This window comes from Clarias gariepinus, chromosome 4 (genome assembly GCF_024256425.1).
Source record: "Clarias gariepinus isolate MV-2021 ecotype Netherlands chromosome 4, CGAR_prim_01v2, whole genome shotgun sequence".
NCBI classification, from domain to species: domain Eukaryota; kingdom Metazoa; phylum Chordata; class Actinopteri; order Siluriformes; family Clariidae; genus Clarias; species Clarias gariepinus.
The window spans coordinates 6977246-7005057 of record NC_071103.1 but is presented as its reverse complement, the minus strand read 5'-3'; the positions used below and the strand labels follow the sequence as shown (position 1 = coordinate 7005057).

The 27812-nt window shown below is 37.7% G+C and overlaps 1 protein-coding gene across 1 annotated transcript in view; it reads left to right on the top strand.

Moving 5' to 3' along the window:
• Positions 1-27595, top strand: part of taf2 (TAF2 RNA polymerase II, TATA box binding protein (TBP)-associated factor) — a 58909-nt gene extending 31314 nt beyond the window's left edge. Inside the window, exons 7-26 of the mRNA XM_053494188.1 lie at positions 2015-2199; positions 2448-2561; positions 5371-5470; positions 5549-5634; positions 5772-5907; positions 7522-7676; positions 7945-8059; positions 8379-8488; positions 8808-8873; positions 9392-9644; positions 10028-10168; positions 10245-10355; positions 11445-11638; positions 11944-12083; positions 14164-14233; positions 14330-14439; positions 17603-17805; positions 24182-24340; positions 25191-25293; positions 26334-27595. Coding sequence (XP_053350163.1) covers positions 2015-2199; positions 2448-2561; positions 5371-5470; positions 5549-5634; positions 5772-5907; positions 7522-7676; positions 7945-8059; positions 8379-8488; positions 8808-8873; positions 9392-9644; positions 10028-10168; positions 10245-10355; positions 11445-11638; positions 11944-12083; positions 14164-14233; positions 14330-14439; positions 17603-17805; positions 24182-24340; positions 25191-25293; positions 26334-26605 — 2823 coding nt within the window. The 3' untranslated portion in view covers positions 26606-27595. The remainder of the gene's footprint in view (positions 1-2014; positions 2200-2447; positions 2562-5370; positions 5471-5548; positions 5635-5771; positions 5908-7521; positions 7677-7944; positions 8060-8378; positions 8489-8807; positions 8874-9391; positions 9645-10027; positions 10169-10244; positions 10356-11444; positions 11639-11943; positions 12084-14163; positions 14234-14329; positions 14440-17602; positions 17806-24181; positions 24341-25190; positions 25294-26333) is intronic.
• Positions 27596-27812: the final 217 nt, after the last annotated feature.

The window sequence follows — 27812 nt, the reverse complement described above, 5'->3', positions numbered from 1 at the left end:
CTCAATTATATACAACAGAGACAAAGCATTTACTGTTCATTTAAAGCTTTTTTCCCTCTTATAACTTTGTTAAAGATTATTTAAATGTAGATAGGATCACTAATTATAAAAGATTTTAATGCATCATGTCGCATACGTCCATTATGGATATAAAAAGCCAATAGCAGTTCTTTCAGCATTCATTAAAATGCAACTGTGGTTTGATATAACTGTATTCCCCTACAGGGCTCTATCCTAAAGATAGTAAATTATTAATATGTCTGGCTGTCTGGATATATAATAGACACCTCAAAACTGTTCCCCGCTCAAATTCCTCTGGGACATAAGCGTGAACCATATAAACATGTTGTTTGAGGTCTCGGGAGAATAGCGTAAATTGACCGATGGCGCCATCTGCTGTTTTGGAAGAGGAAGTTGATCCATTGCATTTGTGAGAAAATAGATTGGCGCATTTGTGAGAAAATACGTTGGGCACATTTGTGAGAAAGTCGATTTTTTCCTTTGCAAAGCAGATTGTGTTTGTGTGCAAAACGCTGCATTTGTGAGAAAGTCAAATTTTTTTTCTTTGCAAAGCAGATTGTTCGTTTGTTAAACTTTGGCACATAAATAACTCCATACATTTCTCGCACAGAATTTTTTTTCTTGCTTTTAAGGTCTGTGATCCCACGATAATTTTAGTAATTTTTTTAGTTATCGCTATCGTCCTATAATCACATCATCTCTTGTTCCACATGCAAGCTTTTGTAGACAAACTCTCAAAGGAGTCATATAACAAAATAAAGGGGAACCCTCATGTTTAATGGAACCAGATGTTCCAGATGTTTTTTCTTTTCTTTTCACTTTTGACCACAGGATGGTGATGTAATAGTAACGTCAGTTCTCCAGAACTATTAGCACCCTTCGCAGAAAAGAGTAAAAAATTTTATACACCCAAGCTACATTCTGGAAAACTGCATGTTTAGCAAATCTCTGCAGCACAAAAACACAGCCACATGCTAGGCAAAATGGATTTGCCTTTTTTGAAAGTTCTAACTTATTTTGCAAGATAGATTTTTAATTTACCATAAAGAAATAGAATTGTACACAGGTTCCTATTTTTTCAGCAAATATGCTCATTATCTTCACAATTTAAATGTAATGACTTTTGGTGAAATGGTTACTTCATTGTAATGAGATTCTTCAGAGAAAGCCTTCTTTTAGGCACTGTCTTTTCAAAAAAGTTTGTTGTCATGGGCACTGAAATACGAGGGCTATACCGAAAGTAATCCAAAAGTGGGCATGACATAGGTCATTCAAATTGCATTGGTAATTGGTAGAGTAAAGCTCCTATACAAAGGTTACTTTATATAGTCTTCATCACAAGCCATGCATTTGCTCCAAGAGTTAAGCCAACTCTCGAATCCTTTTTAAAAATCCCAGGTTGCAGGTGATGGTCTTATACTGCATGGGTTATCTTTTAAGCTGGTTCCCTTTCACTTCTTTAAACTTCATCTGTGTACATCGCTTTTGTCAATGGTGTCATCTCCATGAACTTTCTGTAAAGCATTGTGTGACCACCAACTGTGACAAACTGGGATTTTTAAGGAGTATTCTAGAGTTGGGTTTAACTAATGTACAATATTAGTTGATTCGTAACTCTGAAACTTTTAGTTTTTGGGTTTGGTAGCACTACCAGGCATTTTGGAGATTAAACGAAAGCCTCACAATTATTTAATATATATATGTAAATTGAGTGTGTATGTATGTGTGTGTGTGTGGATAATACAGAGGAAAAGAAAAGAAAGTAAAGAGTAATACAGGTGTAGTTTAATGGTGTAGTGTAGAGTTGAGCAGGGTTGGATGTGGAAAAAGAAGCTGGACTTGAATCTGCTGGTTCTGGTGCAAATGTTTCTGTACTTTTTTTTATTTTTTATTGTATTTTAAGTTTAAATTTAAATTTAAATTACTTATACATAATCAGATGATGATTATCAGATGACATTTTAAATCATTTTTCCATATTTTTGTATTTAAGGTCACGCATTTCTGCCTGCCTCAGCTGCTCCCGCTACTTAAACACACCATGTCCTACCTGCACGAGGTGTTTGAGTTCTATGAGGAAATTCTGACCTGCCGTTACCCGTACTCCTGCTTCAAGACCGTATTTGTGGATGAGGCCTACATGCAGGTCTCCTCCTATGCCTCCATGAGTATTTTCAGGTGAGGGCAGGGCCTAAATTGTATATCAAATATATGGATAGACAAAAATGGCATATTGTTGAATAAATATATAAAAAGAGAGACATGGATGGACATGGGTTGGGTCACTAGAAAACCAACAGACGGACTAAAAGATACAGTAGGTGGATTGACTTTAAAAAAAAAAAAAAAGTTTTTATTGAAAATCTGTTATTAAAATAATTGTATGTTACTTTGAATGCTTTTGTATTTGGTCTACTTCTTTACAGTACAAACCTGCTGCACAGCACGATGATTATAGACCAGACACCAACAACACGCCGCTGTCTGGCACAGGGCCTGGCACAACAGTTTTTTGGCTGCTTCATCTCCCGCATGTCATGGCGAGTCTACATTATAAGACTTGGATTATTATTAATTACAATATTGTTGATTGTTGCTTGATGATTATCAAATGTAAAGAAACATCAGAAGACGACACTGTGCTTTGACTTTGCTTTGAAAAAGTAGGTATGAAGAATTACTTTATTGCATCCTAAAGAATTTTTGCATCTTAACATGATGTGTGTTATTCCAACTCCGCAGAGTTCTAGTACATGTTTTTCAACATGTTGAATGCAACACACTTTTGGAATCAGCCTCCTAGTTCAAAGCTGTTGAAACCTCACTAGGTGTGCAACACTGTGGCACAATAAACTCCCTTATTCTAAAATCTAAATCAGAGGTTCAGACTCTGGTTCTGCTTCTTTATTTGGACTTGCACATGCCCAGTTGCAAAATCAGACCCACTGTGTAATCGAAAACCGTTGCCCTTGTGGATGTTATTGTGTGGTTTAATGTTGTTTGGGTCTGTAATCTGAGACAGAAGGCCAAGAACTCGGCCAATCTTTCCAGACCTCCTTGTTCTCTATTCCGCCTCTTCTCTCTGTCTCTCTTTTTCTCTCTGTCTTAACAATTTACTGTCACACAGTATAAAAAGAGGTCTGCTAAAAAAAAAATTCTCAGCGAGGCAAATGATCAGTTTTGAGTAGCATTTTATTAACTGTGCACATTAACTGTAGTTCCTACAACAAAAGCATGACGTACCCAAGCTTTCATGTATCTAACATTACCTGACACTTGTTAGATACATCTCTTTGGTTTGCTTTATAGCTGTCATATTTTAATGCAGTTTGAGTTAATTGACAAATCAAATTGCAGTAGAATTCCAACTGCCTTTTAAAGCTATACCAGCAGTAGGAACTTTTCTTGGCTTTAAGCATAATTCCAATGGCGGAATCGGCTCTTTTAGTTCTTGTGCCCTAATGTCGGGACCGTTTTGGTTGCTACACAAAAGTCTGTATTATTATAAGTAAGTATTATCAAGTTATTCAGGCATTTTCTCATATTTTGTAATTTTCATTCATTTTGTGTTACTATGGATATTTTCCCCCAGAAGCAGTGTGTTGTGGCAGGCATGAAAAGTTGTAATTTTACTATAGTAGTGTCTGAAAGTCTGTCTCCTGAAAGTCAGTAATATTATATATCCACTAATATGTTATATACAGGTCCTTCTCAAAAAATAAGCATATTGTGACAAAGTTCATTATTTTCTGTAATGTACTGATAAACATTAGACTTTCATATATTATAGATTCATTACACACAACTGAAGTAGTTCAAGCCTTTTATTGTTTTAATATTGATGATTTTGGCATACAGCTCATGAAAACCCAAAATTCCCATCTCAAAAAATTAGCATATCATGAAAAGCTTAATCATCTGAATCAACTAATTAAATCTAAACACCTGCAAAAAATTCCTGAGGCTTTTAAAAACTCCCAGCCTGGTTAATTACTCAAAACCGCAATTATGGGTAAGACTGCCGACCTGACTGCTCTCCAGAAGGCCATTATTGACACCCTCAAGCAAGAGGGTAAGACACAGAAAGAAATTTCTGAACGAATAGGCTGTTCCCAGAGTGCTGTATCAAGGCACCTCAGTGGGAAGTCTGTAGGAAGGAAAAAGTGTGGCAGAAAACGCTGCACAACGAGAAGAAGGTGACCGGACCCTGAGGAAGATTGTGGAGAAGGACCGATTCCAGACCTTGGGGGACCTGTGGAAGCAGTGGACTGGAGTCTGGAGTAAAAACATCCAGAGCCACCGTGTACAGTCGTGTGCAGGAAATGGGCTACAGATGCCACACTGGACTGTTGCTCAGTGGTCCAAAGTACGTTTTTCGGATGAAAGCAAATTTTGCATGTCATTCGGAAATCAAGGTGCCAGAGTCTGGAGGAAGACTGAGGAAGGGAAATGCCAAAATGCCTGAAGTCCAGTGTCAAGTACCCACAGTCAGTGATATCTGAGGTGCCATGTCAGCTGCTGGTGTTGGTCCACTGTGTTTTATCAAGGGCAGGGTCAATGCAGCTAGCTATCAGGAGATTTTGGAGCACTCCATGCTTCCATCTGCTGAAAAGCTTTATGGAGATGAAGATTTCATTTTTCAGCATGACCTGGCATCTGCTCACAGTGCCAAAACCACTGCTAAATGGTTTACTGACCATGGTATTACTGTGCTCAATTGGCCTGCCAACTCTCCTGACCTGAACCCCATAGAGAATCTGTGGGATATTGTAAAGAGAAAGTTGAGAGACGCAAGACCCAACACTCTGGATGAGCTTAAGGCCGCTATCGAAGCATCCTGGGCCTCCATAACACCTCAGCAGTGCCACAGGCTGATTGCCTCCATGCCACGCCGCATTGAAGCAGTCATTTCTGCAAAAGGATTCCCAACCAAGTATTGAGTGCATAACTGACATAATTATTTGAAGGTTGACTTTTTTTGTATTAAAAACACTTTTCTTTTATTGGTTGGATGAAATATGCTAATTTTTTTAGGTTTTCATGAGCTGTATGCCAAAATCATCAATATTAAAACAATAAAAGGCTTGAACTACTTCAGTTGTGTGTAATGAATCTAAAATATATGAAAGTCTAATGTTTATCAGTACATTACAGAAAATAATGAACTTTATCACAATATGCTAATTTTTTGAGAAGGACCTGTAATATAATACCTGGTTATATTACCTTGTGTGATATTGTGACCATTTATGCACTAAGTAGCCATCATTAAAAACTTTAGTGGTGCCAAATCTTTTTAGGAATTGGATCTGATTAAAAAAAAATAATAATAATCTTCTCGGTTTACAGGTCTGATGAATGGGTATTGAAGGGCATCTCGGGCTACATCTACGGCCTCTACTTGAAGAAAACGTTTGGAGTCAACGAGTATCGCCACTGGATCAGGGAGGTCAGGATGAGACAAGTTTTTTAGAAACGATTTTTTTTTTTTTTTTTTTTTTTAATTCATTGATATTTTTTTGGACAGGAACTGGACAAGATTGTGGAGTATGAGCTGAAAACAGGAGGCGTCCTGCTGCACCCAACATTCGCAGGAGGAAAAGAAAAAGACAAGTATTTTGTTTGACCACTTCTTCATTAAGTGCTGCAGTAACAAACACAAACGGATGTAGATTATCAGTGGCCTTACTAATATAGAAAACATAAGAATGAGGTAAAAAAGGTGAATAATAAATCTATATTTTTTGCAGTCCTACTCCGCACTTGCATTTCTCCATCAAACACCCACACACGCTGTCCTGGGACTATTACAGAATGTTCCAGTGCAAGGCACACCTGGTCATGAGGCTGATTGAAAACCGCATCAGTATGGAGTTCATGCTACAGGTTACAAAATCCTCTATTCCTACACACAAAGAAAGTTCTAGTTATTGCATTTGTATGTTGCAAACGCATTAGTACTGGTACTGTGGGTGGTCTTGCGTAGATACCCAGAAGGTTTTGCTGTAATGCAGATATTTAAGTTGTATAACTGTTGCTGTACTGTAATTATATAAACTCTGTGGTTGTAGAAGAATAATGACTCACAATTCCACTATCTGGTGTTACACAAAAAACACCTTTTTTTGCCTGCTTTTTCTCAAGATTATGTCTTAATGTTTTAATTTAAAATTATCAGACTGTGATGGATGGATACAAATTCTCAAAAGGTACTACATTAAATGTGAACACACTACTACAACAGAAAGCCAAAAAGTGGGCACCTGTCTAGTTTTGATGTGCCTGGCCATGGTCACCTGTCCTTGGCTGACAGGAATGGAGCTTCAGTAACAAGAAAAAGTATGTAAACCTTTGGGAATTTCATGTTTTACTGCATTAATTTGTCATGAAATATTATCTGATCTTCATCTCAAGTGTCAAGGGTATTGACAAATATAATGTGCCTAAAATAATAACACAAAAACATTTGTGATTTTTCATGTCTTTATTGAACACACTCATTCAGCATTCAAAATAGGAGCGGAATATGTAGGTGAACCCTTGAAATTAATATCAGGATGACTGCAACAAAGGAGGTCCAAATCATGATGTTTCCTCTACCATACTTTAAAGTTTTTGCAATATACTGCATATATTGTCAGTAATATACAATATACTGCACTATTTATTTCGCAATATACTGCACTATTTATGTCAGATGTAGTGCTGACATGTATGTTCTTTACAAATAGTTCAATCTTAGTTTTATCAGTGCCCAAAATATTTTGAAAGTACACTATGGAGTGTCACTGTGCTCTTTTGCAAACTTCATGTGTGCAGCAATGTTCTTTTTAGTAAGCAGCGGCTAGCTTTGCAGTGTTCTACCGTTCAATGTTTTACATACTGTAGACTCATGAACACAGATGTTAATGTGCCAATTTCAGTGATGCCTTCTAATCTCTGGCTGTCACTCGGTGTTGTTCCTTTACCCTTATTGATGAGTTTTCACTTTGCTCTTTGGGTCATTTTGATTGGGCGCCCACTTTTTGGTAGAGTTGCCAAAGTTCTAAAGTGTCTCCATTTGCCGAACTGTAGACTGGTGAATTTCTAAAATCACTTTATAACCCTTTTCAGGTTTATCTAAATCAACAATTCTTGATCATAAATCCTGTGAAAGCTTTCAGCACAGTATATTTGTCAACACTCTTGACTTGGATGGAAATCACGTTTTGTGATGAATTCATGCAAAAAAAATCATGAAATTCCAAAAGGATCACATGCTACTTCTTGCCTCTGTATCAATCTATCCAGTGTTTTTTCTTTTGTTTTGCATTTTGGTCCATTTAATTGTTCATGATGTAAAACCAAATTAATACAAATAGCAAACAATTTTTAATTTGAACTTGGCCAGTGGTGGTTAAATGCCTTTTGTTGTTCAGTACTGCTCCATGACTAATATAACACTGACAAATAATTCAAGCTTAATTTTGTACATTTAAAGCTTACAACTTTATTCCTCAGGTGTTCAACAAGTTGCTAAGCTTGGCCAGCACAGCTTCATCACAGAAGTATCAGTCACACATGTGGAGCCAGATGCTTCTGTCCACCTCTGGGTTTCTGAAGTCCATTTCCAATGTATCAGGGAAGGACATTGGGCCCTTGATCAAGCAATGGGTGTATCCTTACTTTGGTACTAGCATGGTTTTGTGAGAATTTGATAGACTGTAGAGAACTCTCGTATGTAATGATGCATGTATGACATTATTTGATTTTGTACTAAATTTGAATTAGAAAAAAAAAAAAAGGATGAATAAATATGTTTCGGTATGAAACATACACAAAATCATTGTGTGCGCATCCATTTTAAAATTGTTTTAGTTTATATTGTCACAGGCTATCCACCCCTTTCCTTATTATGTTGTTTCCTGAGCTCTTTGCTGTCAGAGACCAGAGTGGAGTGGTCAAGTTTTTTGGAAGCTTTGTCTTTAACAGGAAAAGAAATGTGCTGGAACTGGAGATCCGTCAGGATTACATGTCTTCCGGCACTCAGAAATATGTGGTAAGTCCAAATGCATGTATAATTAGTGTGATAATAATAATGGATGTGACAGGTTTTTATCATAAACCATAACTCATATCGAACCTGTATTTTAATGTTTAAATGTTTTAAAGTTAAAGTAAAAAAATTGTTTTGGAATGTATAGCAATAGCTTAAGATATTCAAGGCATGTATTGCATTTATATGATTATAATGTCTTAGTAGGCTTATAAAGATTTTCTCTGCTGAAAATACGTATCAAACTTATCAGATATTATTAATTTTAGTTGGGTAAAAATGTTTCAGAGTTAACTGCACATAGTGGAATTTATTTGCACAGGGCCCCATAAAAGTGACTGTTCAGGAGTTGGATGGATCCTTTAATCACATGCTGCAAATTGAGGAGAACAGCCTTAAACATGACATCCCCTGTCATTCCAAAAGCAGGAGGTACACGACACTTAGGAAAACGAGACACTTACTTAAAATAATTTTTTTTTAATCTTAAGGAAATTAGGGGAAAAAAATTCCTAATCTAACATCATAAATAAAACATTTTAAGACCTAACTGCAGCACAAAGTTTTATAGTGCTTTACTCTGGACATGATGTGGAGTCTTTGTTTCATATAGACATTAAATTATAGAGATTAATTTTACATTTTATTTAATTAATTTTTAATTTCACAACAGCTTAAGAAATCAGAATCAAGAAAGTCAATGATTTTGTAAGGGTTTTTTCGCTTCTTAAAATGTTTTTGTTTTTTTTAGGAACAAGAAGAAGAAAATCCCCCTGATGAACGGAGAAGAAGTTGACATGGACCTGTCTGCGATGGAGTAAGATAGACCAGACCAAAAAATAAATAAAAAAATATATATATAAAAATGTGTATATATATATATATATATATATATATATATATATATATATATATATATATATATATATATGTGTGTGTGTGTGTGTGTATGTGTGTGTATATATATATGTATATATATATATATATATATATATATATATATATATATATATATATATTTATTTTCCCCTTCTATTGCCTGTGAATAATGTACCATAAAGAAGTACACTCATTTAATTATGAGGTGAAACAAAATTTTTAAGTACAGTAATAAAATACGTATACCTCGTTACTTGCCACCTCTGTTCATATATTACTGACATAGGCCTCAAAAGAAAAAAAAAGGTCAATACTTATTTTCAGTATCTTGCACAAAGCTAAACTTTTGCACATTGATTATCATTATCACTGAGTTAATTTCATAATAGATTAACCTGATATACTGTGTAATATTAGAATTTTGATGATGGTGTTGTGTTTTGTTGATGCATTCAGTGCTGACTCACCCCTGCTGTGGATCCGGATTGACCCCAACATGGCAGTGCTGCGTAAGGTGGAGCTGGCACAGGCTGACTTCATGTGGCAGTATCAGCTGCGTTATGAGCGAGATGTGGTGGCACAGCAGGAAGCAATCGTTGCTCTGGAGAAATTCCCTACAGCTGCCTCCCGCCTTGCCCTCACCGACATCCTTGAGCATGAGCAGTGTTTCTATAAAGTGCGCATGCAGGCCTGCTTCTGCCTGGCTAAGGTAAGGCGATGACTGTATTTTCTTTGTTATTTATGTTGGTATCAGCACCATCAGTTACTGACTAATACCATGGTTATTTAGTCACACTCATAGTCATGAGAATGTTCTGATAGTACCTAAAACCAGGAGATACTTTGAAGTATCAGATGGTAAATATTCAAGATAAGAATCAAGTTTGATATAGCTTGTGTTCATTTATGTTATAACTACACCAAGTAATCACACATGCTGAATAAATCCATTGCTTATTAATCGATTAGCTAATGATGGTGTTGTGTGTTTTATGCCATTTTTTGTTTCTCATATCTTGTTTGTGCTACTGCTATAAATCAGGATTTAGGTTACAACTAATAAATGTGTTGAAATGAATTGTGAACTTGCAGATCGCTAACTCCATGGTGAGCACGTGGCAAGGCCCGCCAGCCATGAAGTCGCTCTTCACACGCATGTTCTGCTGCAAGAGCTGCCCCAACATTGTCAAGACCAACAACTTCATTAACTTCCAAAGCTACTTCCTACAGAAGGTATCTGGTGAAGTGTTTTTTATATCACACGTTCTTATCAAAGCCATGTTTAAATCCTATTTTTTGTGTTTATAAGACCATGCCAGTGGCTATGGCTTTGCTCCGGGATGTGCAGAATCTCTGTCCCAAAGAGGTGCTCAACTTCATTTTGGACCTCATCAAGTACAACGATAATGGAAAGAACAAGGTGAGACAGTAGCGTCTCCCCAAAACTGTGTCATTGCTGCTCTTACTAGACTTTCTCGCACCTACATGCATGAATAATTTAAACTCTGATATACTGATATATTGTTAAATAATGGTTTTGTCAAATATACAAGTATTACTATACTGTATACAGGGGTGATAGCGTTCCGGCACCATGCCGGATTTACGGCGTGCTGTGGGGGGGTTGTGTGGGGGGGGGAATCAGGTTCGCGGATATTGATCTGTCATTTCTCTAGATCTGAGATGCGCAGGTGATTGAGAAGGAACAGCCAATCAGCAGTAGTGTGTGGATGTCTGTGATTGGCTAGTTTTGTGGCTGTTTTGTAACACGGGACAAAGTTAAGCGAGCGTACAGGCAGAGTCGAGCGCGCACAGAAAATAAATGTTGCACACGCATGCAGGCAGGGTTGAGCGCGCACAGAATCGCTCAGAATTGTGGCAGGAATATAACGCCATAATATTCCACCCTCAATGACCGATCGTGTGACTGATTTAAAAATTTGCTTGTGCTCCTTCATTGCTGAGACTTTTCATTTAATATCGTCCACCCATTTGTCACTTGATGTAAGAAATTAGCGGAGGATAATCAATTAGTTAATTCTGTGTACTTTGGAGTACTATTATTGCCACTTACTGACCTGTCTTGGTATGGCTTTAGCATCTGTATCATTTACTTCCAGTGATTGTACTAAGATGGGCTAATAATGTCAATCTAGGCACTGAACATATAGAGAGAAAAATACTGTATTTCCTTGAATAATACTGGGGACATAATACAAATATGAAAATATCTAAAAAGAGCCACTTTAGAGACAATGATGGTGATCAGGGGTATATATAGGCTGTTTATATATTGGGGCCCAGGGGCCAACAAGTTATGTGGTCAAAGTGTGTCGCATACATAGTACCCCTACCCCTACACCTCGGGGGCAAGGAAAAAAGTTCAGGCGCAGGAATTTTTTCCACTATCAGCCCTGTGTATATCTGATATTTATTAATAAATAAAAAATGCATGTTTATTGAATAGTTTATACTGTACATTTTTACACTCCCTTCTCTGGTCTTTCAGTTTTCAGATAATTACTACCGTGCTGAGCTGATCGGAGCCCTGACCAACTCCCTAACCCCAGCCATCAGCATCAACAACGAGGTGCGCACGGTCGACAGCCTGAATCCCGACGTCAAGCTCATACTGGAGGAAGTGACACGCTTTCTCAACATGGAGAAACTGCTGCCCAGCTACAGAAACACCATCACTGTTAGGTACGGAGAGACGAGATATTATATGCATTGTGTATTTGTAATGAACAGAAGAATTGTCTGAGGTAACTTCTTATCAGGAATATTCAGAAAATTATATGCTTTTTATACTGTAAATTAAAGCTTTATGGCCTATAATCAATGGTAATAACCATACCTGTTTACTGTTCGCATCCTATATATCACCTCTTCATTTTAACACTTTGCAGAGAACGTTATTTGTAAAGTATCCAACTCAATAGAACCCTTTTCATTTCTTTAGAGAAAAACATATACGCGTGTTAAAACAAGCCTATTCTCTGTTGTAGCTGCCTGAAGGCCATCAGGATGCTGCAGAAGAACGGCCACATACCCAGCGACCCGAGCTTGTTTAAAGCCTATGCAGAATATGGACATTTTGTGGATGTGAGAGTTGCTGCACTTGAAGCCGTGGTCGACTATACAAGAGGTTTACCTTTTAATCTAGAACCTGATACTCATGAAGCATGAAGTACACTTGTATTCTTTGCTGTTACTTGCATATGCAACATGCTGACACATGCTAAGCTGGCCGTCTGTAGAACCTTGTGTGTGGGCGTGGAGGATCTGCCTCCTGTCTCTTGAATACTTGAATTACTGCCACACCACTATAATAGAAACAGCAGTATCTCAACTTTTTCTTGCAATCCTCCAAACGTTTTAATCATGCAGCATAGGGATGTTTGTAATGAACAGTTAATCAAATATTTGCCATTAAGTACTCTACCAGTTAGGTTTGTTTAGACACCTTCTGAGTCTGTCCCTAACAGGCCAGGCTTTTTTTTTCTTTTGGATTTTCTTCCTAAATTATTCGAGTCCAATTCCTTTCCATTACTATGCAGCTCCCACATTAAGGGCTACTACTACTACTCAGTTGGTAGGGCCGAAGATTGTCACGTGTTTCTTCCAAACCATGTGACGCCAGCCAACCGCATCTTTTTGAACTTGGAGAACAGCGTGATCTGCTCCTTCTTCTTGCGTGAGCTCACAGACGCCTCTGATTGACTGTTGAGCCATGATTAATTTTAGAATTAGGTTACAGCATCACCCGGGAACTGAACTCACAATATCTGAATTATAGGACGAACACTTTACTACTGCCCTCTAATAACTTTTTTATTTATTTTTTTTATTTTAAGTGTTGGTTCTTTGTGATTCCTTTTGTGATCTTTGAGCTGCATCAGTTTTGGACGCTCGAATGTGGGTGCTCTGGTCATTTTGGGAGGACCTGACTCCACTTAAATTCTGGTTAATCAAAAAAAAATAAAATAAAATGGGACAAATGGGCAGAATGAACGGAATGTTGTTTTTGGAACCTGACTACCTAACTTGGTCACCGCTCACAAGCTAGCAAGCTCAGCTTTTGCGTAGCTAAATGCTATGGTGGCTAACGTTAATTTATTTGCTTTTACAAGGCATTTATAAGTCACCATACCATACACGATTAAAAAAAATAATACTTACGTTTATAAAGGAGGTGAATCGGCTAGTGACCAGAATTGTCTTGTTTAAATTTTTTTTGCCCATGACCGATGATCAACCGATGAGCCTCATATATAAACGGATCTGTACTGAGCGTAGAAACTTCTGAGTGGTGCAACAAAAGCGAGTGCTTGAGGCCACTCAACTGGTGCGTCAAATTGAGTTTCAAGACTTTGGACGCATTTGAGGAGGTAAAACGGAAGTTTTTCACCTAATTTCATTTTAGGGTAATATTAATTACCCTATATTAATATTATTAATATAGCAATATTAATTGAATCAGCACCAAGGTATCATGATGTCATATTACGGGATGACTGGTAACTCCCATCCCTAGCGCTTACATATTATGAAGGATTAATTTATTTTTTATTTTTGAAAAACAGGTGAAATTGAGTACATTAACATTAACCTCTTAACACTAGATTTCTTTTCTTTTGCTATTATGATCATGTTATTATTGTTGATTATGACTCTGCATTTAGTTTATGTATTTATTTAAACTATGTACACAGTTTACAGTAACTCATTTACAAACTAGTGTTAGATTTCAGAATCGACAGTATGCTGAAGTAGCTGTGTCGCCATTAAGTCTTGTTGTGACCCAGCAGTAATAGGCCTTGGTATGACTTAGCCAATTGCAAAGCATAATTTGTGGAAATGCAAAGCTCTGGCGTGATGTCAATGATGTGAATAATAGAATGCCAGTGTACAGTGTCTAATCACATGTAATGTCATAGCATTTCATATTTTTGTTTCTGGATAGTTGATGGCTTAATCATAAGAGGAAACTAGATCAGAACTTTGTGCCTATGGATCAATTCCACAGTGTTGTATAAAAAAACTCATATATAGAGGAGAGGAGCAGCAAGTAAAAGTCAACATGGGTGTGGTAAACATTAGAATAAAGTGTTAAAATATTTTTATTCTAGGTTGGCAGCAACACAGATTTATTAATCAAACTCTGCAAGGCGATTGTAAGGGGCCCTTGTGTAACGTGGTATGTGTTGTGTTCTGTTTATTGCCAGTTGACAGAAGCGCTGAGGAGTTTCAGTGGCTGCTGGATATGGTACAGAGTGATCCTGTGCACTATGTCAGGTCAGTAATGTTATTTGTTGAATGCAGTGAATATGTCCTCATAGTCTATACAATTCATGAAGTGTTCTTTTTTTTTTTTCTTCTTTATATTTTTAGACACAAAATTTTAAGCATGTTGTCCAAGAATCCCCCTTTCACAAAGACAGCAGAGTCTCCGTTGTGCAACGAGGCTCTCGTGGACCAGCTATGGAAACTGATGAACTCTGGTAAGACCAGCTAGGAATTGTCATAATCATGCTTACTTGTGGGCCACACCCCTCCAACCCCCACCCCCCCCCCCCCCCCCCCCCCACACACACACACACTTCATAGAGACTGAAACAAAGAGGCCATGCCTTCTTCTTTTCTTTTTTTTTTTTTTTTTTTAATAAAATTTTTATCTTACTTGTGTTCCAATTGGCTAGTGTTTCATCCTGAAGTTGACAGCACAGGGTACTCAGTCATGTTTGGTATAATTCCAAACCACAGGAAGCAAAGCTGCTTGGAATAAAGGGAACCATGAATAGTATAGAGAAAAAGTGAATTGTAAGGAAAAAGTGCTTATGTTACTAGGGTAACGCACAGTGGAAGTGATGTCTGCAGTTGGCAGGTATTTTAAAAAAAATCAAATGTCCTTACAGTATGTGAATATTTGCAAAAGGATTGAATTTAACTGAATGGAGTTCAAATATAAGATTATAACCATGTAGACTTCCTTAAGACAGTAGATTTTTTTTTTAGGTTCACAATGGAAGCACACGCATCACAATGTTGCGCTATCAAACGTATTCATCCCCCTTGGCATTTTTTCATGTTTTGTTACATTATAACTTGAAAATTATTTATTTTTTTCTGAATTTTATGTGATGGATCTGCACAAAACAGTCTTAGTAAAGTGCATACACACACAGTGAGGTCAATAAGTATATATATACTGTATATATATATATATATAAAATATATATATATATATATATATATATATATATATATATAAAAAGAATTTTGACCAGACCTTCTTTTCATTCTTTTAAGCTTCACTTGACCTTTAAATTTGAATTTGGTATGCCTTATTTCATGTTACTGGAAAAATGTCTCTATGGATAAGGGTTATGTAAGTTAGATAAACTTTGTCGTGTAATTTATCATAAAAGGTAATGTTGTGGCCCAGCTTTGTCAAGCACTGTCTTTATGCATGCATGTAAGACATTTGTTTAAAAAAAAAATCAAAACAAGAATTTTTTAGATTTGAAGCTGGAAGCTGCTGTATTAATGTTAATGCAGAACACTTTTAACAGTTTTAAGATTTAATTATTACATACCCATCAAAAGCCATTATTTTATATAAAAAAAACAGAGACTTGATAGAGAGTGCTTGATGTATTTGAAAACACATTTTGACTTCTGTTTCAAGTCTAAACACATTTTCTTCTTAAGATTTCTCGAAATCATCTTTCCCTGTGCATGCTGTTGATTTATTCAGCAGTCAGGGTATATGCATGTGCCTTGTAATGCCTGGGACATGGAAAATCTCATAAAATGTGATTTAATGAAAAACACGAGGCCCTTCATAACCCACTCGGGTTGACTGGCTTCACTTACAAGGAATTCAGTCCTTTCGCAACTCCTACTGTAGGAGTGATTTAAACTGCTCCTATTGTAGTTAGGTTTAGTTTAGTCAAGGCTTTCCTCCTGCACTTTCAAGCTTGTGTGCCAAGGAAAACAACATTTTCAGCACCTTTTTTTTTTTTTTTTTGCCTGTGGCTTTTGAATGTATATAGTCATACAGTATATAGTGTTGGGTGTTCCAGCCTTTACAGCTTCATGTTTTGTTACGAGCTCCAGGCATCTCAAATGAACTAGCACAGTAATGCGAACAACTCTAAATGTTGAGTGCACACTGCAAGACTTTACAGATTTACTGATTATGACCATGTGTTTGTCAATAAATAACAATTTATGGATTGTATATGTGGAGAGAGTATTAAATGGTCGAAGCTAAAAAGAATTTGTTATACATTACCATTTAAAAGTCTGGACACACCTTCTAATTCAATTATCTTTTCTTAATTTTTATTTCTTTCTACATTGTAAAACAATGCGTCTAAAATATGCAATAATCTTCTTTAGTTGATATTGAGATGTGTCTGCTACATATGATCTGTAAAGCCAGGGTTAGCTCAGTGGTTAAGGCATTGGACTACGGTTTGGAAGATTGCCACTGTTGGGCCCTTGAGCAAGGCCCTTAACCCTCAACTGCTCAGATGTATAATGACATAAAAATGTAAGTCTGGATAAGAGTGTCTGCCAAATGCCTAAATGTAAAGCCTTCATAACGGCTCTAATCTGAGGTGCTGATTGTTAATTGATTTTTTTTGAGGCTGGCATCTGTAAATGAACTTCTTTGCAGCAGAGGTAAATTTTGGTTCTTCTTTCATGGGATGGAGCCAATTTCATCATGGAAAATTCGCTTGACAATACTGTCTGTGAATATTGTCAGTCATCCAGGTGAGGTTATCTGGGAGTTTTCATGTCATCTGGACTTGTTTCTTGTTAGGTAGAAACGTTTCACTATTCATTTTCACAAAAAGGTTTCACAAATTTGTAACTTCAGGAATAGGAGGAAGAGTCATTAGATAGTAGGAGGAGAGGGTTAAGAAAAAACAGCAATACAGAGAGATTAGGCAGAATAGTTAAGGTGTAACGACCAGATAGTGGAGAATTCCATAAGTGTGACCACCTGGTGGACCTGTGAAGAGGTCTTGATCTTCCTGGGAATGGATGAAAGAGCAGCAAAAAAAATTGGAGACAGGTTGTGCGCAAGACCTCCACCACTGTTCTCGCAAGAAGTGTTCGTTTCTTTAAAAAAAACAGACTTTTATTACTCAATTACTTAATTCCATATTTGATACTTCTTAGTTTTAGTTTCTTAGAAATCTTCAGTATTGTTCTAGAATATAGAAATTAGGAAAAGAGGAACAAAAAACGCAGAGGGAAAGATGTTATCACCATCATAAGATTCTATGGATTTGTATTTTGCAAACACATCAGTCATATACTGAATATTGGCAAATAACTGGAAATTATACTTTGGAATGTAGTAACATATTAAGACACACATTTCATGTTTGACGGATATTTTCCATTTTTACACTAGAAGTTTCATTTGAAGTGACATAAGAAATAGTCACAATAGTCACATATTAATTTCTCTAAGTGTCTGATTGTTTGGGAATTAGAGGCCATGCTCCTTTTTATGTCTGATTTGTACTTCAGTCAGATATTTTAAACCCAAACACAAAATGGCAAATCAAGCTATTTATTAATAGTAGGCTTCTTAATAGTAAACGGGCTGCTTCAAAATTTTTTAAATCTCACTTTTTTCCCCAGGTACCTCCCATGACTGGCGTTTGCGCTGTGATGCTGTGAACCTGTATCATACTTTATTTGGTCTGACCAGGCCCTCATGTCTACCTCTGCCAGAACTTGGCCTCGTCCTTAATCTGAAGGAGAAGAAGGCCGTCCTGAATCCCACCATCAAATCAGATCAGGAGGGTCCAGAGCTCGCACCTGAGATTGTCTTCACTGGCAGTGTAAGCATACAGGAGACACAGATTAGGCTGTGTTAAAAGTTGGTGACTTAAATAGAATTGCATCACTTATTACTTATGCCTAAAAGTTTACATATATTCAGAGATTGTTATTACTGTTGATTTATCTTACTGAGGCCTTTTTCCTGTTCAGGTTGTGAAAAAGTCTTTTCAGTAGTTCTTGCCTCCAAGGTTGCCAGATTTTCCTGGTGTAGGAGCATCAAAATGGGATTTCATGCTAGCTTTTAGCATGAAAATGTTTTGTTCTCTCTGCTCGAGGCTCAGCCTACTCTGTGTCCGTGTGCGCGCGCATCATTGGGCACCGTGCCACAAACACAAACAGACCCCTCCTACTTTCGCCTTCACAGACACACACACACAATCTAACTCTCTGCTCTACACAGAAACACTGCTCTGTCGTGATTCTTTTCAAAGGTGAAGTGCAGGTTAATTTGTTTTATTTTTATTTTACAGCAGTAATTCCGTTAGTGTGTCGCTCAGTCAAGTGTCATTAGAAAGATTTCTTGTTTATTTTTCCGATAAAACAGTGCTTCCGTTGTGTGTGTGTGCGCGCGAAAAGAGTGGAAGAAGGGTAACTGTGTAAGACGAGAAGGGGGAGAGGGGCGCTTACTTTAGATTCACACAGATTTGGAATATACCCTGGGCCATAAAACACAACATGGAACAATTTTGAGGCAATTATTTAGGAGACAAAGTGTTGTTTATGATGACCTATGAAGTTTTCTTGCTTGAAAGTTGGCTACATGACTGGTTTGAAATGCGGTGTAGTGGCACTGGCATCTGGTAATTAAAGGGCTCTTTCACCATACAGAAGTGGACAGGGCCATGGTGGATAGGTGTGATTTTGATAGAGGTCAATAGTAAGTGTAAATAACAGCATTTTTTTCAATGATTTCAAAAGTAATACACTCTGTAAACCACTTTAACAAGAATACATTCAATTCAATTCAATTTTATTTGTATAGCGCTTTTAGCAATTTTCATTGCCGCAAAGCAGCTTTACATAGTCAAAAGAATTATTTAGGTTTGTATGAAATGTGAATTTGTATGAATCAAAATGGTCAGTTTGTCCCTGGTGAGCAAGCCGAGGGCGACAGTGGCAAGGAAAAACTCCCTGAGATGGTAATAGGAAGAAACCTTGAGAGGAACCAGACTCAACAGGGAACCCATCCCCATTTGGGTGAAACAGAAAGCAGTAAATGATCTGCATTTATACAGTGTGTAGGGTGGGAGGCAGTTCAGCTATAATAGCTGATGTTAATTGATGTTAATATGGAGTCCAGGTAGTTATTGAAGACCCAGGTAGACTTGTAAGAAGTTCCAGTCATGAACTATCGAACTGTCAAGTCCCCAAAGAAACAGTTGCCAACACCAGTCAAGGCCAGAACCATTTTCTAGGTAGAGAGAATCATTCCCAGACACCAGACGCATCCCAGAAAGACACACGGGGCATCCATGTGACGAGATCTTCAGCCAGAAGCGGGGCACCAGGATGGGTCAGACAGGTCCGGAGGGCAGAGGGAGTCTGGATCACTGGCAGCTCAGGAACGACATGTGTAGCTCGACAGAGAGAGAGAGAAAGAGTGAAAGGGGGGGACAGGAGGAGAGAGGAAAAAGAAAGAGGGGGGGAAAGAGAAGAAGAGGAGAGATAGCAGTTAGGTATGGTCACAGTCACACAATGTATAATGTGAATGTATATTAACTGTAGAGTGCAAGCAGAAACTCCGGCAGGACTAACTATGACAGCATAACTAAAAGGGAGAGCCAGAAGGAAACACAAACATGAGGGCTTCCTGACATGTAAAGCAAACAATCACCTCACCGTCAGCAAACCTGAGTGATCAATGAGAGTGAGGAAGACAGCATCCAAACATACCAGTTCACCATAATACTCTACGTCCATGAGTCCCCCAGATCTGCTCCTTTACCTATGGCAAATCTATTTATAAAAATGCTCGGCTAAATAAATAGGTTTTTAGCCTGGACTGAAACACTGAGACTGTGTCTGAGTCCCGAACACTATTTGGAAGACTATTCCATAACTTTGGGGCTTTGTAAGAAAAAGCTCTGCCCCCAGCTGTATTTTTCATAATACGCGGTACTGACAAGCAGCCTGCATCCTTTGATCGAAGTAGGCGTGGCGGATCGTAAGACACTAGCAGTTCGCTCAGGTACTGCGGCGCGAGACCATTTAATGCTTTATATGTCAAGAGTAGTATTTTAAAATCAATGCGAAATTTCACAGGGAGCCAATGGAGTGAAGATAAGATAGGGGTGATGTGCTTATATCTTCTGGTTCTGGTGAGGACTCTCGCTGCTGCATTCTGGACTAGCTGAAGCTTATTTATGCATCTAGCTGAACAACCAGACAGTAAGGCATTACAATAGTCCAACCTAGAGGTGATAAAAGCATGAACTAGTTTTTCTGCGTCATTTAGCGACAATAAATTTCTTATTCTGGCAATATTTCTGAGGTGAAAGAATGCTATCCTGGTAATATTATCTACATGTGCTTCAAATGAAAGGCTGGAATCAATAATCACACCAAGGTCTTTCACTGTTGCATTTGATGGAACAGAAAGGCCATCTAAAGTTACGGTGTGATCTAAAATTTTACTCCTAGCTGTATGCGGTCCTATGACTAGAACTTCTGTCTTATCCGGATTTAGCAGAAGGAAGTTAATTAGCATCCAATTTCTTATGTCCTGCACACATTGCTCAATTTTAGTAAGCTGTTTTTTCTCATCAGGTTTTGCTGAGACATATAACTGTGTATCGTCAGCATAACAATGAAAACTAATACCATGCTTATGGATTATGTTGCCCAGAGGAAGCATGTAAAGGGAAAAAAGCAGTGGACCTAAAACTGAACCCTGCGGAACGCCAAACTCCACTAGAGAACATGCAGAATAATCACCATTTAAGTCTACATACTGATAACGATGGGTCAGATAGGATCTGAGCCAGGAGAGGGCTGTACCCTTAATTCCCACTACATTTTCTAATCTGTGAAGAAGAATAGCGTGATCAACAGTGTCAAAAGCTGCACTGAGGTCAAGTAATACAAGCATAGTTACACAACCCTGATCAGAGGCCAATAGAATGTCATTTACTACTTTAACGAGCGCTGTCTCTGTACTGTGATGAGGCCTAAATCCTGACTGATACAGTTCATGTATGCCATTTCTATGTATATATGAGCATAGCTGCTCTGCTACTATCTTTTCCAGGATCTTAGAGATAAAGGGGAGGTTTGATATTGGTCTGTAACTGGACAGCTGACAGGGGTCGAGGTCAGGTTTCTTAATTATTGGTTTGATAACTGCTAATTTAAAAGATTTTGGAACATATCCAATGCTGAGTGAAGAATTAATTATTCTCAACAGGGGTTCTATTATTGCTGGTACTATCTGTTTAAGAAAATGTGTCGGTACAGGATCTAATATACAGGTTGATGAATTTGAAGAAGAGATGAGTGAAATTAGTTCATTCTCTTCAAGGGGAGTAAAGTATTCTAGGTTCTGGTCTGACATGGCTAGATTAACATCTGCATCAATTACATTGTTCGGTTTCAAAACCTCAATTTTATGCCTAATATTTACAGTTTTAATTTTTAAAAAAGTTCATGAAGTCCTCACTATTGCATGATGTTGTTGTGGAGATTTCTGCAGTGGTCTTATTTCTGGTTAATTTGGCTACAGCATTAAATAAGAATCTAGGATTATTTTTGTTATTTTCTATAAGAGTGGAGAGATATGTTGATCTAGCTACACTAAGAGCTTTTCTATAGTTCAGGATGCTCTCCTTCCATGCTATTTGAAATACTAGTAATTTAGTTTGACGCCATTTACGTTCTAATTTCCGAGCGGTCTGTTTTAAAGTGCGCGTGTGATCGTTATACCAGGGAGCAAGTTTTTTATCTCTAATAATTTTTCTTTTGACTGGAGCTACATTATCTAGGGTATAGCGAAATGTCGACTCTAAATATTCAGTCGCCTGATCGAGTTCTGTGGGGTCAGACGGTGATCTAATCGAAGTTGGGAACCCTGGGAGATTACTGATAAAACTCTGTTTGGTAGTTGATGTGAATGTACATTTCATACGGTAGCGCGGCGCTGTGTGTACATTATTATTGTGACACACTTGAATTGAGACAAGATAGTGATCTGAGATAACTTCAGATAGTGGTATTGTGAATAAATTTCTTATACTTAATCCAAATAATATTATTAAATCTAAAGTGTGACCTGCTTTATGAGTGGGTCCTACTACACACTGATTTACTCCTACCGAGTCCAGTATAGACATAAATGCAGTTCTCAGAGGGTCTTCTGGGTTTTCAAAATGAATATTAAAATCTCCAGCAATTAACACTTTGTCTACAGAAACGACTAGGTTTGAGAGGAAATCTGCAAATTCACTAAGAAATTCCGAGTACGGCCCTGGAGGTCTGTAAATGACAATTAGCGGGATCGACTGAGCTGACTTAATATAGTTAAATACACTTATGTTACTATAAAGAATTTCAAATGAATTAAATTTGTGTCCGTGTTTTTGTACAATAGTCAAATTATCATTGTGAATAACTGCGACGCCTCCTCCTCTACCAGTTAACCGAGGCTGGTGTATGTAGCTGTATCCAGGAGGACTAGCTTCATTTAGAGCTACATACTCGTCCTGTTTAATCCAGGTTTCTGTTAAACAGAGTATATCAAACTCCTGATCTGTGATAATTTCATTAACTATAACTGCTTTAGATGCGAGAGATCTAATATTTAACAGTCCTAGCTTCAGATCAGAGGTGCCGGCTGCGCATTCAGTCTGATCCAAGTTTGTGGTCTTTATGCTAATTAAATTACTAAAACAGACTTACTGAGTCTTTCTAAATTTGATTTTAGCTCGGGGAACAGCCACAGTCTCAATAGAGTAAACCCTGAGTGACGACTCTATGCAGCTAGCAGACGGTTGGGTTAGCCTGTCTGTCTGCTCCCTGGCCTGGGCTCTGGATTGTCACCGATTAACTAGGCCTTTTCTAAGACTATGAGCTATACTACAAGAAATGAGAGCAGCACCTTCCCGAGTGGGATGGACACTGTCCCGCCCTAACAGGCCAGCTTTGCCCTCAAAGGTCTTCCAATTATCAATAAAGCCCACGTTGTTTTCGGAGCACCACCTGGACATCCAGCGGTTCAGCGACCATAACCTGCTGTAAGTTATGTCACCACGTCTCATTGGGATGGGACCAGAGCATACTACTCCATCGGACATCGCCTCCGCTAATTTAAACACCTCTATAAAGTTATTCTTACTAACCTCTGACTGATGAAGGCGTATATCATTAGCTCCAGCATGTATACCTGCAGACCAAATACCCACATGCTGCAAACATGGTAAGCAGAAAAGCATTTCAGACTGCACAATACAGTACATTGAACCAGATGGGTTTCAACAGCAGGAAACCACTGGTGTGGGCAGAGAGCACAGGTTTACCAAAACTGGTCAGGTAAAAAGTAGAAAATCACTGCCTCATTTTTTGGATCCAACCGGCCTTGTATCAGAAGTTCTGCCTACTTGTAGTAATGTCATGAGGTGAGGGATAATGTCCTGATGCACATTTCCACAATTAGCACCCTATATAACGTGACTACCATGTGGTTTAGGTTTGTTTTGTTTATTTAATTAAACAAATGCTCTTAATTTTGCATGTGACCCAGCACATTCTATCACTTTATTTAAAAGATTTATATTTTCACATGTAATTGTGATGTGTGCCTGTGATGCAGATTATTTTATTATGCTTTACTATTTTGTTAGTCATTGAATTATTAAACTATGTGTGTATTGGTGAATTCAGTGTACTCTCTTGTATCACAGTGCAGAAGCTCAGGACCACAGAACTTCTCTAAATATAAAGAGACACAAGTGCAGTGTCTTCGACAAGAACTCATTTTATTTAAAATCTGCTAGTGATCTAACATACTGCTGTTGATTTGCGGGTACGAAGCCCCCCCAACCAACCAACCAACAGTTTAGCTCAACTTGCCAAAGCATGTCAAATTTCATAAATCTAGCCAGATACTGTAATAAGATAAATTTTGTCTGGCTAAAGAGCAAGAGATAACATTTAGTCAATGTTCCCACCCCAGGATTTAATTGACTGGATTTCTCACACACTGCGCTAAAATGAGCAAATACAGGAATAAGATGTTGAAAGTTTGTGCTAGGGATTGGAGTGGGTGGCTCTTAAATATAATTCCAGGTAGATATGGGTAAATATGTAAAGTGGTGTAAACCTTGACTTTACATTATCCAGTATATTTTGGAATAACTGAATTTGTCATCTATTTATTATTTTCAGGTTAAGGAAGAGCATGTTGTCATGGAACCGGTGTTGGGCAGCATAGCCCTCACTCCGCAGGGCCTCAAGAGAAAAGCGGAGACTCCTTTGGCTTCGCCCCCTGAACCTGGACAGGTGCTGCAGGACGAACCCCCAGTAAAAATGTCTACCAAGAGTCGAGTAAGTTAAGTCAAGTCATTCTTTAGCAAAAATGATAGCTAGATCTCCCATCACTTGCACTTGGTCAAGGAGACATCCTAGGACAGGCTCTCTTAAAAAAGTGTGTAAAAGATGAATTTATAGTATTAATCCATCAAATGCTCAAAACCCCTTGATCAAAATGGGTTCTAAATGGCATAAGAGACCATGATTCCTCCTGTTATCAGAAGCTTTTTTAAGTGTGCGATTTAATAATATAAAATAATTTCATAATTCATATTTATTCTAAAATATGTCTGTTATTCCTCCTGTTGTAATACTTCTTAGATAATGCATTTTTTTATTTATAATCAAATTGTTTAAGCCACACAGTACAAATATGGAAAAAGCAGGCATTTTCTGAGCCTGGGCAGGCGCTGCAGGACGAGCCCCCAGTAACAAATATCTGGTGATTATGGGACAGCACCATTAGTAGACTGTTGAAGAAAGTGGAGGAAAAAAATAAAAAGGCAAATCATAATTTGCGTCATAATGCAAGCATAGAGCTTCAGTCTGATTGTCACTACTTGTATTATATCACGTGTTGTGAAATAGTGCAGTTTGAAATTAGTGCACAGAAGCATTTTTACCTCCTTCTCCCCCTCTTAAATTGCATTTTTTTTTTTTTTTTACATCTTTAACGTGTTCAGTGAGATTGATGTCAGAACTCTAGTTACTTTTACAAGGCATTGATTTAGGACCTCTGATACTTAATTGAAGCAGAATCAATTAGCAGATTTTTGATCACTATATATATATTTATTGATATTTAAATACATAAAAAAAAATTCATAACACTGCTATGTGGTTTGTTCTTTCTTCTCTTTCTTAGTTTTCCATGCAAGAGGATGAGGATATTGACATGGACACTGTTCATGATAGTCGAGCATTTATCTACCATCACCTGAACATGCTGGATAGGCCGTCAACACCAGGCAAGCTACACATCCATGCATACGTAAACCACACGGGGAAACTTCTATTAGGTATTAGGGCTGCAGTGATTGTTTAACAAAAATGCGACAATAGAAAAATATCAGCTTTCTTATTTATTGTAAGTGAATGACTGCTAGAACTAATGCTTAAATATGTTTAAATATATAAGATAAGATGAGATGAATCTTTATTGTCCCACCAATTCAGGAAATTTACATAGTTAAAGAAAAGAAGTAGCGTATTAAAAAAATAAATAAGGTTTTTTACACTATAAACATAAAATAGACTCTAGACAATAAATAAAACCTGGGATCAGATTCTACAGCCTTACAGCAGACGGAAGGACCTACGAAATGCTCAGTCACAAACGTTTTCAATTCAATTTTATTTATATAGAGCTTTTAACGTTTTTAACAAAAAAAAATGTGTCTAGATAATAATGAGATAAATGAATGATGAATGAAATGTCTCTGATGAGCCATCCAAGGGTGACGGCGACAGTGGAAGGAAAAACTCCCTGAGATGGCAATAGAAAGAAACCTTGAGAGAAACCAGACTCAATCAGGGAACCCATCCTCATTTGGGTGATAACCGATAGAAATTATATAACATCATGTGTGTTATGCAGGTGAAAGTTTAATATAACAGAAGTTCTTTAAATTAACATGAAGTCCAGTTCAGCAGAGAGAGTCAGCAGGTGCAGAGGGCAGATGGGGTCTGGATCACTGGATGCACAGGAGCAGCATGTGTAGCTTCAACCATCATAAAGAAGAATTCTCTGGATGCCTCAGGAACCTTGCGGGGTTGGCCTTTTTCTACTGAAGCTAGCACAATCTCCAGATGCCGCGGGATGCGTAGAAAAATACAGAACAGATGGAAAGAATTAGTGTAGTTGCCATTCAGGATACACATGTACGCCAGATTAAAGAGATGCATGGCTTGTACATTGGCCACTATACATGATGGGTGCATCGCTTAATGGGCTTCCCTTGTTAACTAATGCAAAAAAAAAAAACTTGTATATTGTTATCCTTTACAGGTCGAGAGCCTCCTGTTGTGGAGCAGACTGTTATGCCCATGCCAGTCACACCTGTCCCAACCTTTGGTAAGGAGGGAGCTTCCTCCTCCTCCTCATCCAAGCACCACCACCATCACCACCACCATCATCATGAGCACAAGAAAAAGAAGAAGAAGCACAAACACAAGCACAAGCACAAACACAAGCATGAGAGCAAGGACAAAGAAAAGGACCGTGATCTCCACAGCTTTAACAGCCCAGCGAGTGGGCGCTCACCCTCGCTGTCTGATTGATCCATCTTAAAGCTTAGTAGGAGAAACACCTTCATGACTAATCAGTGATTAATGAAATTTCCATTTGTCTATAATCCACCCATCTCCTGATCTCAAAATGTTGTGGAACTCTTTGTTGGAGCTTATTTTTACTACAGGAAAAAGTCATGACAAAGCAAGTAAATGTTGCAACTGGTTATGTGATACTGTCAGTTGCCCTAGTTTTAGCACATGGTTAAATTGAGCAAACGTTAGCCAATCCACTTTGCATTTAAAGTAAGCAGTATTTCCAGCAATATTTTCTCTAAGCGTTAACAATAGTAACGTTTTAAGTAAAGTTACTATTTAATAATTAGATCAGTAGATAGGTAAAATTCTCTATAATAAAGTTCCATTAGCTTTCAGTGAAGCTATTTTATGCTGCCCAGTTCAGCTTAATTGTGGTGCTGAGTTTAGAGTAACCAGCCAAATCATGTGCTAACAAAATAATCCCACAAACAGTTAAACAATGTTGAGTTGTATTGTATTTTATTGACATTTTTATAGAGTGATTGCATACTACCATAAGTGTGTAGCAAAGAGCATTCCAAACTAGTCAGACTGAAACTGGTTTCTGTATCGGACCTCTGCAATACAATACTATTTTTGTGTTAAACGTTTATATAATGACCTGTTTGTCAATGTTTTTACAATGAAAATGTACAAACCTGGCAACACTGGGATTATGTATTGTTTATTTTTTCAGATTCTGCCTCGTCTACATGTATCTGGTTGTATTACATAATCCATAATGTCATAATTTTTTCTGCTTTGAGATGCCAGCTTTGTCCATCAGTTGCCCCACAAATAAGGTCCCATTATGGACAAAACTTTAGGCTCCGGTTGGGTGGAAGGCTGCTGCAGTAGTGTCTGAATCTGAGGTTTTATAGGGTTGTTTTTTTATTTCTGGAAATTTGTAGATGAAATAAATGATCTTGTATCTTTTATAAAAAGTAATATGGATTTTTTTTTTTTTACGTTTTAAATAATTATTAAACAAGAGGTGTTCAAGTTAAACCGTGACTAGATGGGACAGAATAACAAAACACAGTTATGAGAGTTAAAAACTACCATTATTTCTCTATATAATTTTCTGCTACACCAATGCACTTAGCCCAGCATTTACTAGAGCTTGGATACCATAGAGTAGAAGGTAGAAATTTTTCAGTATAGCAAGCCATGGTTGGAC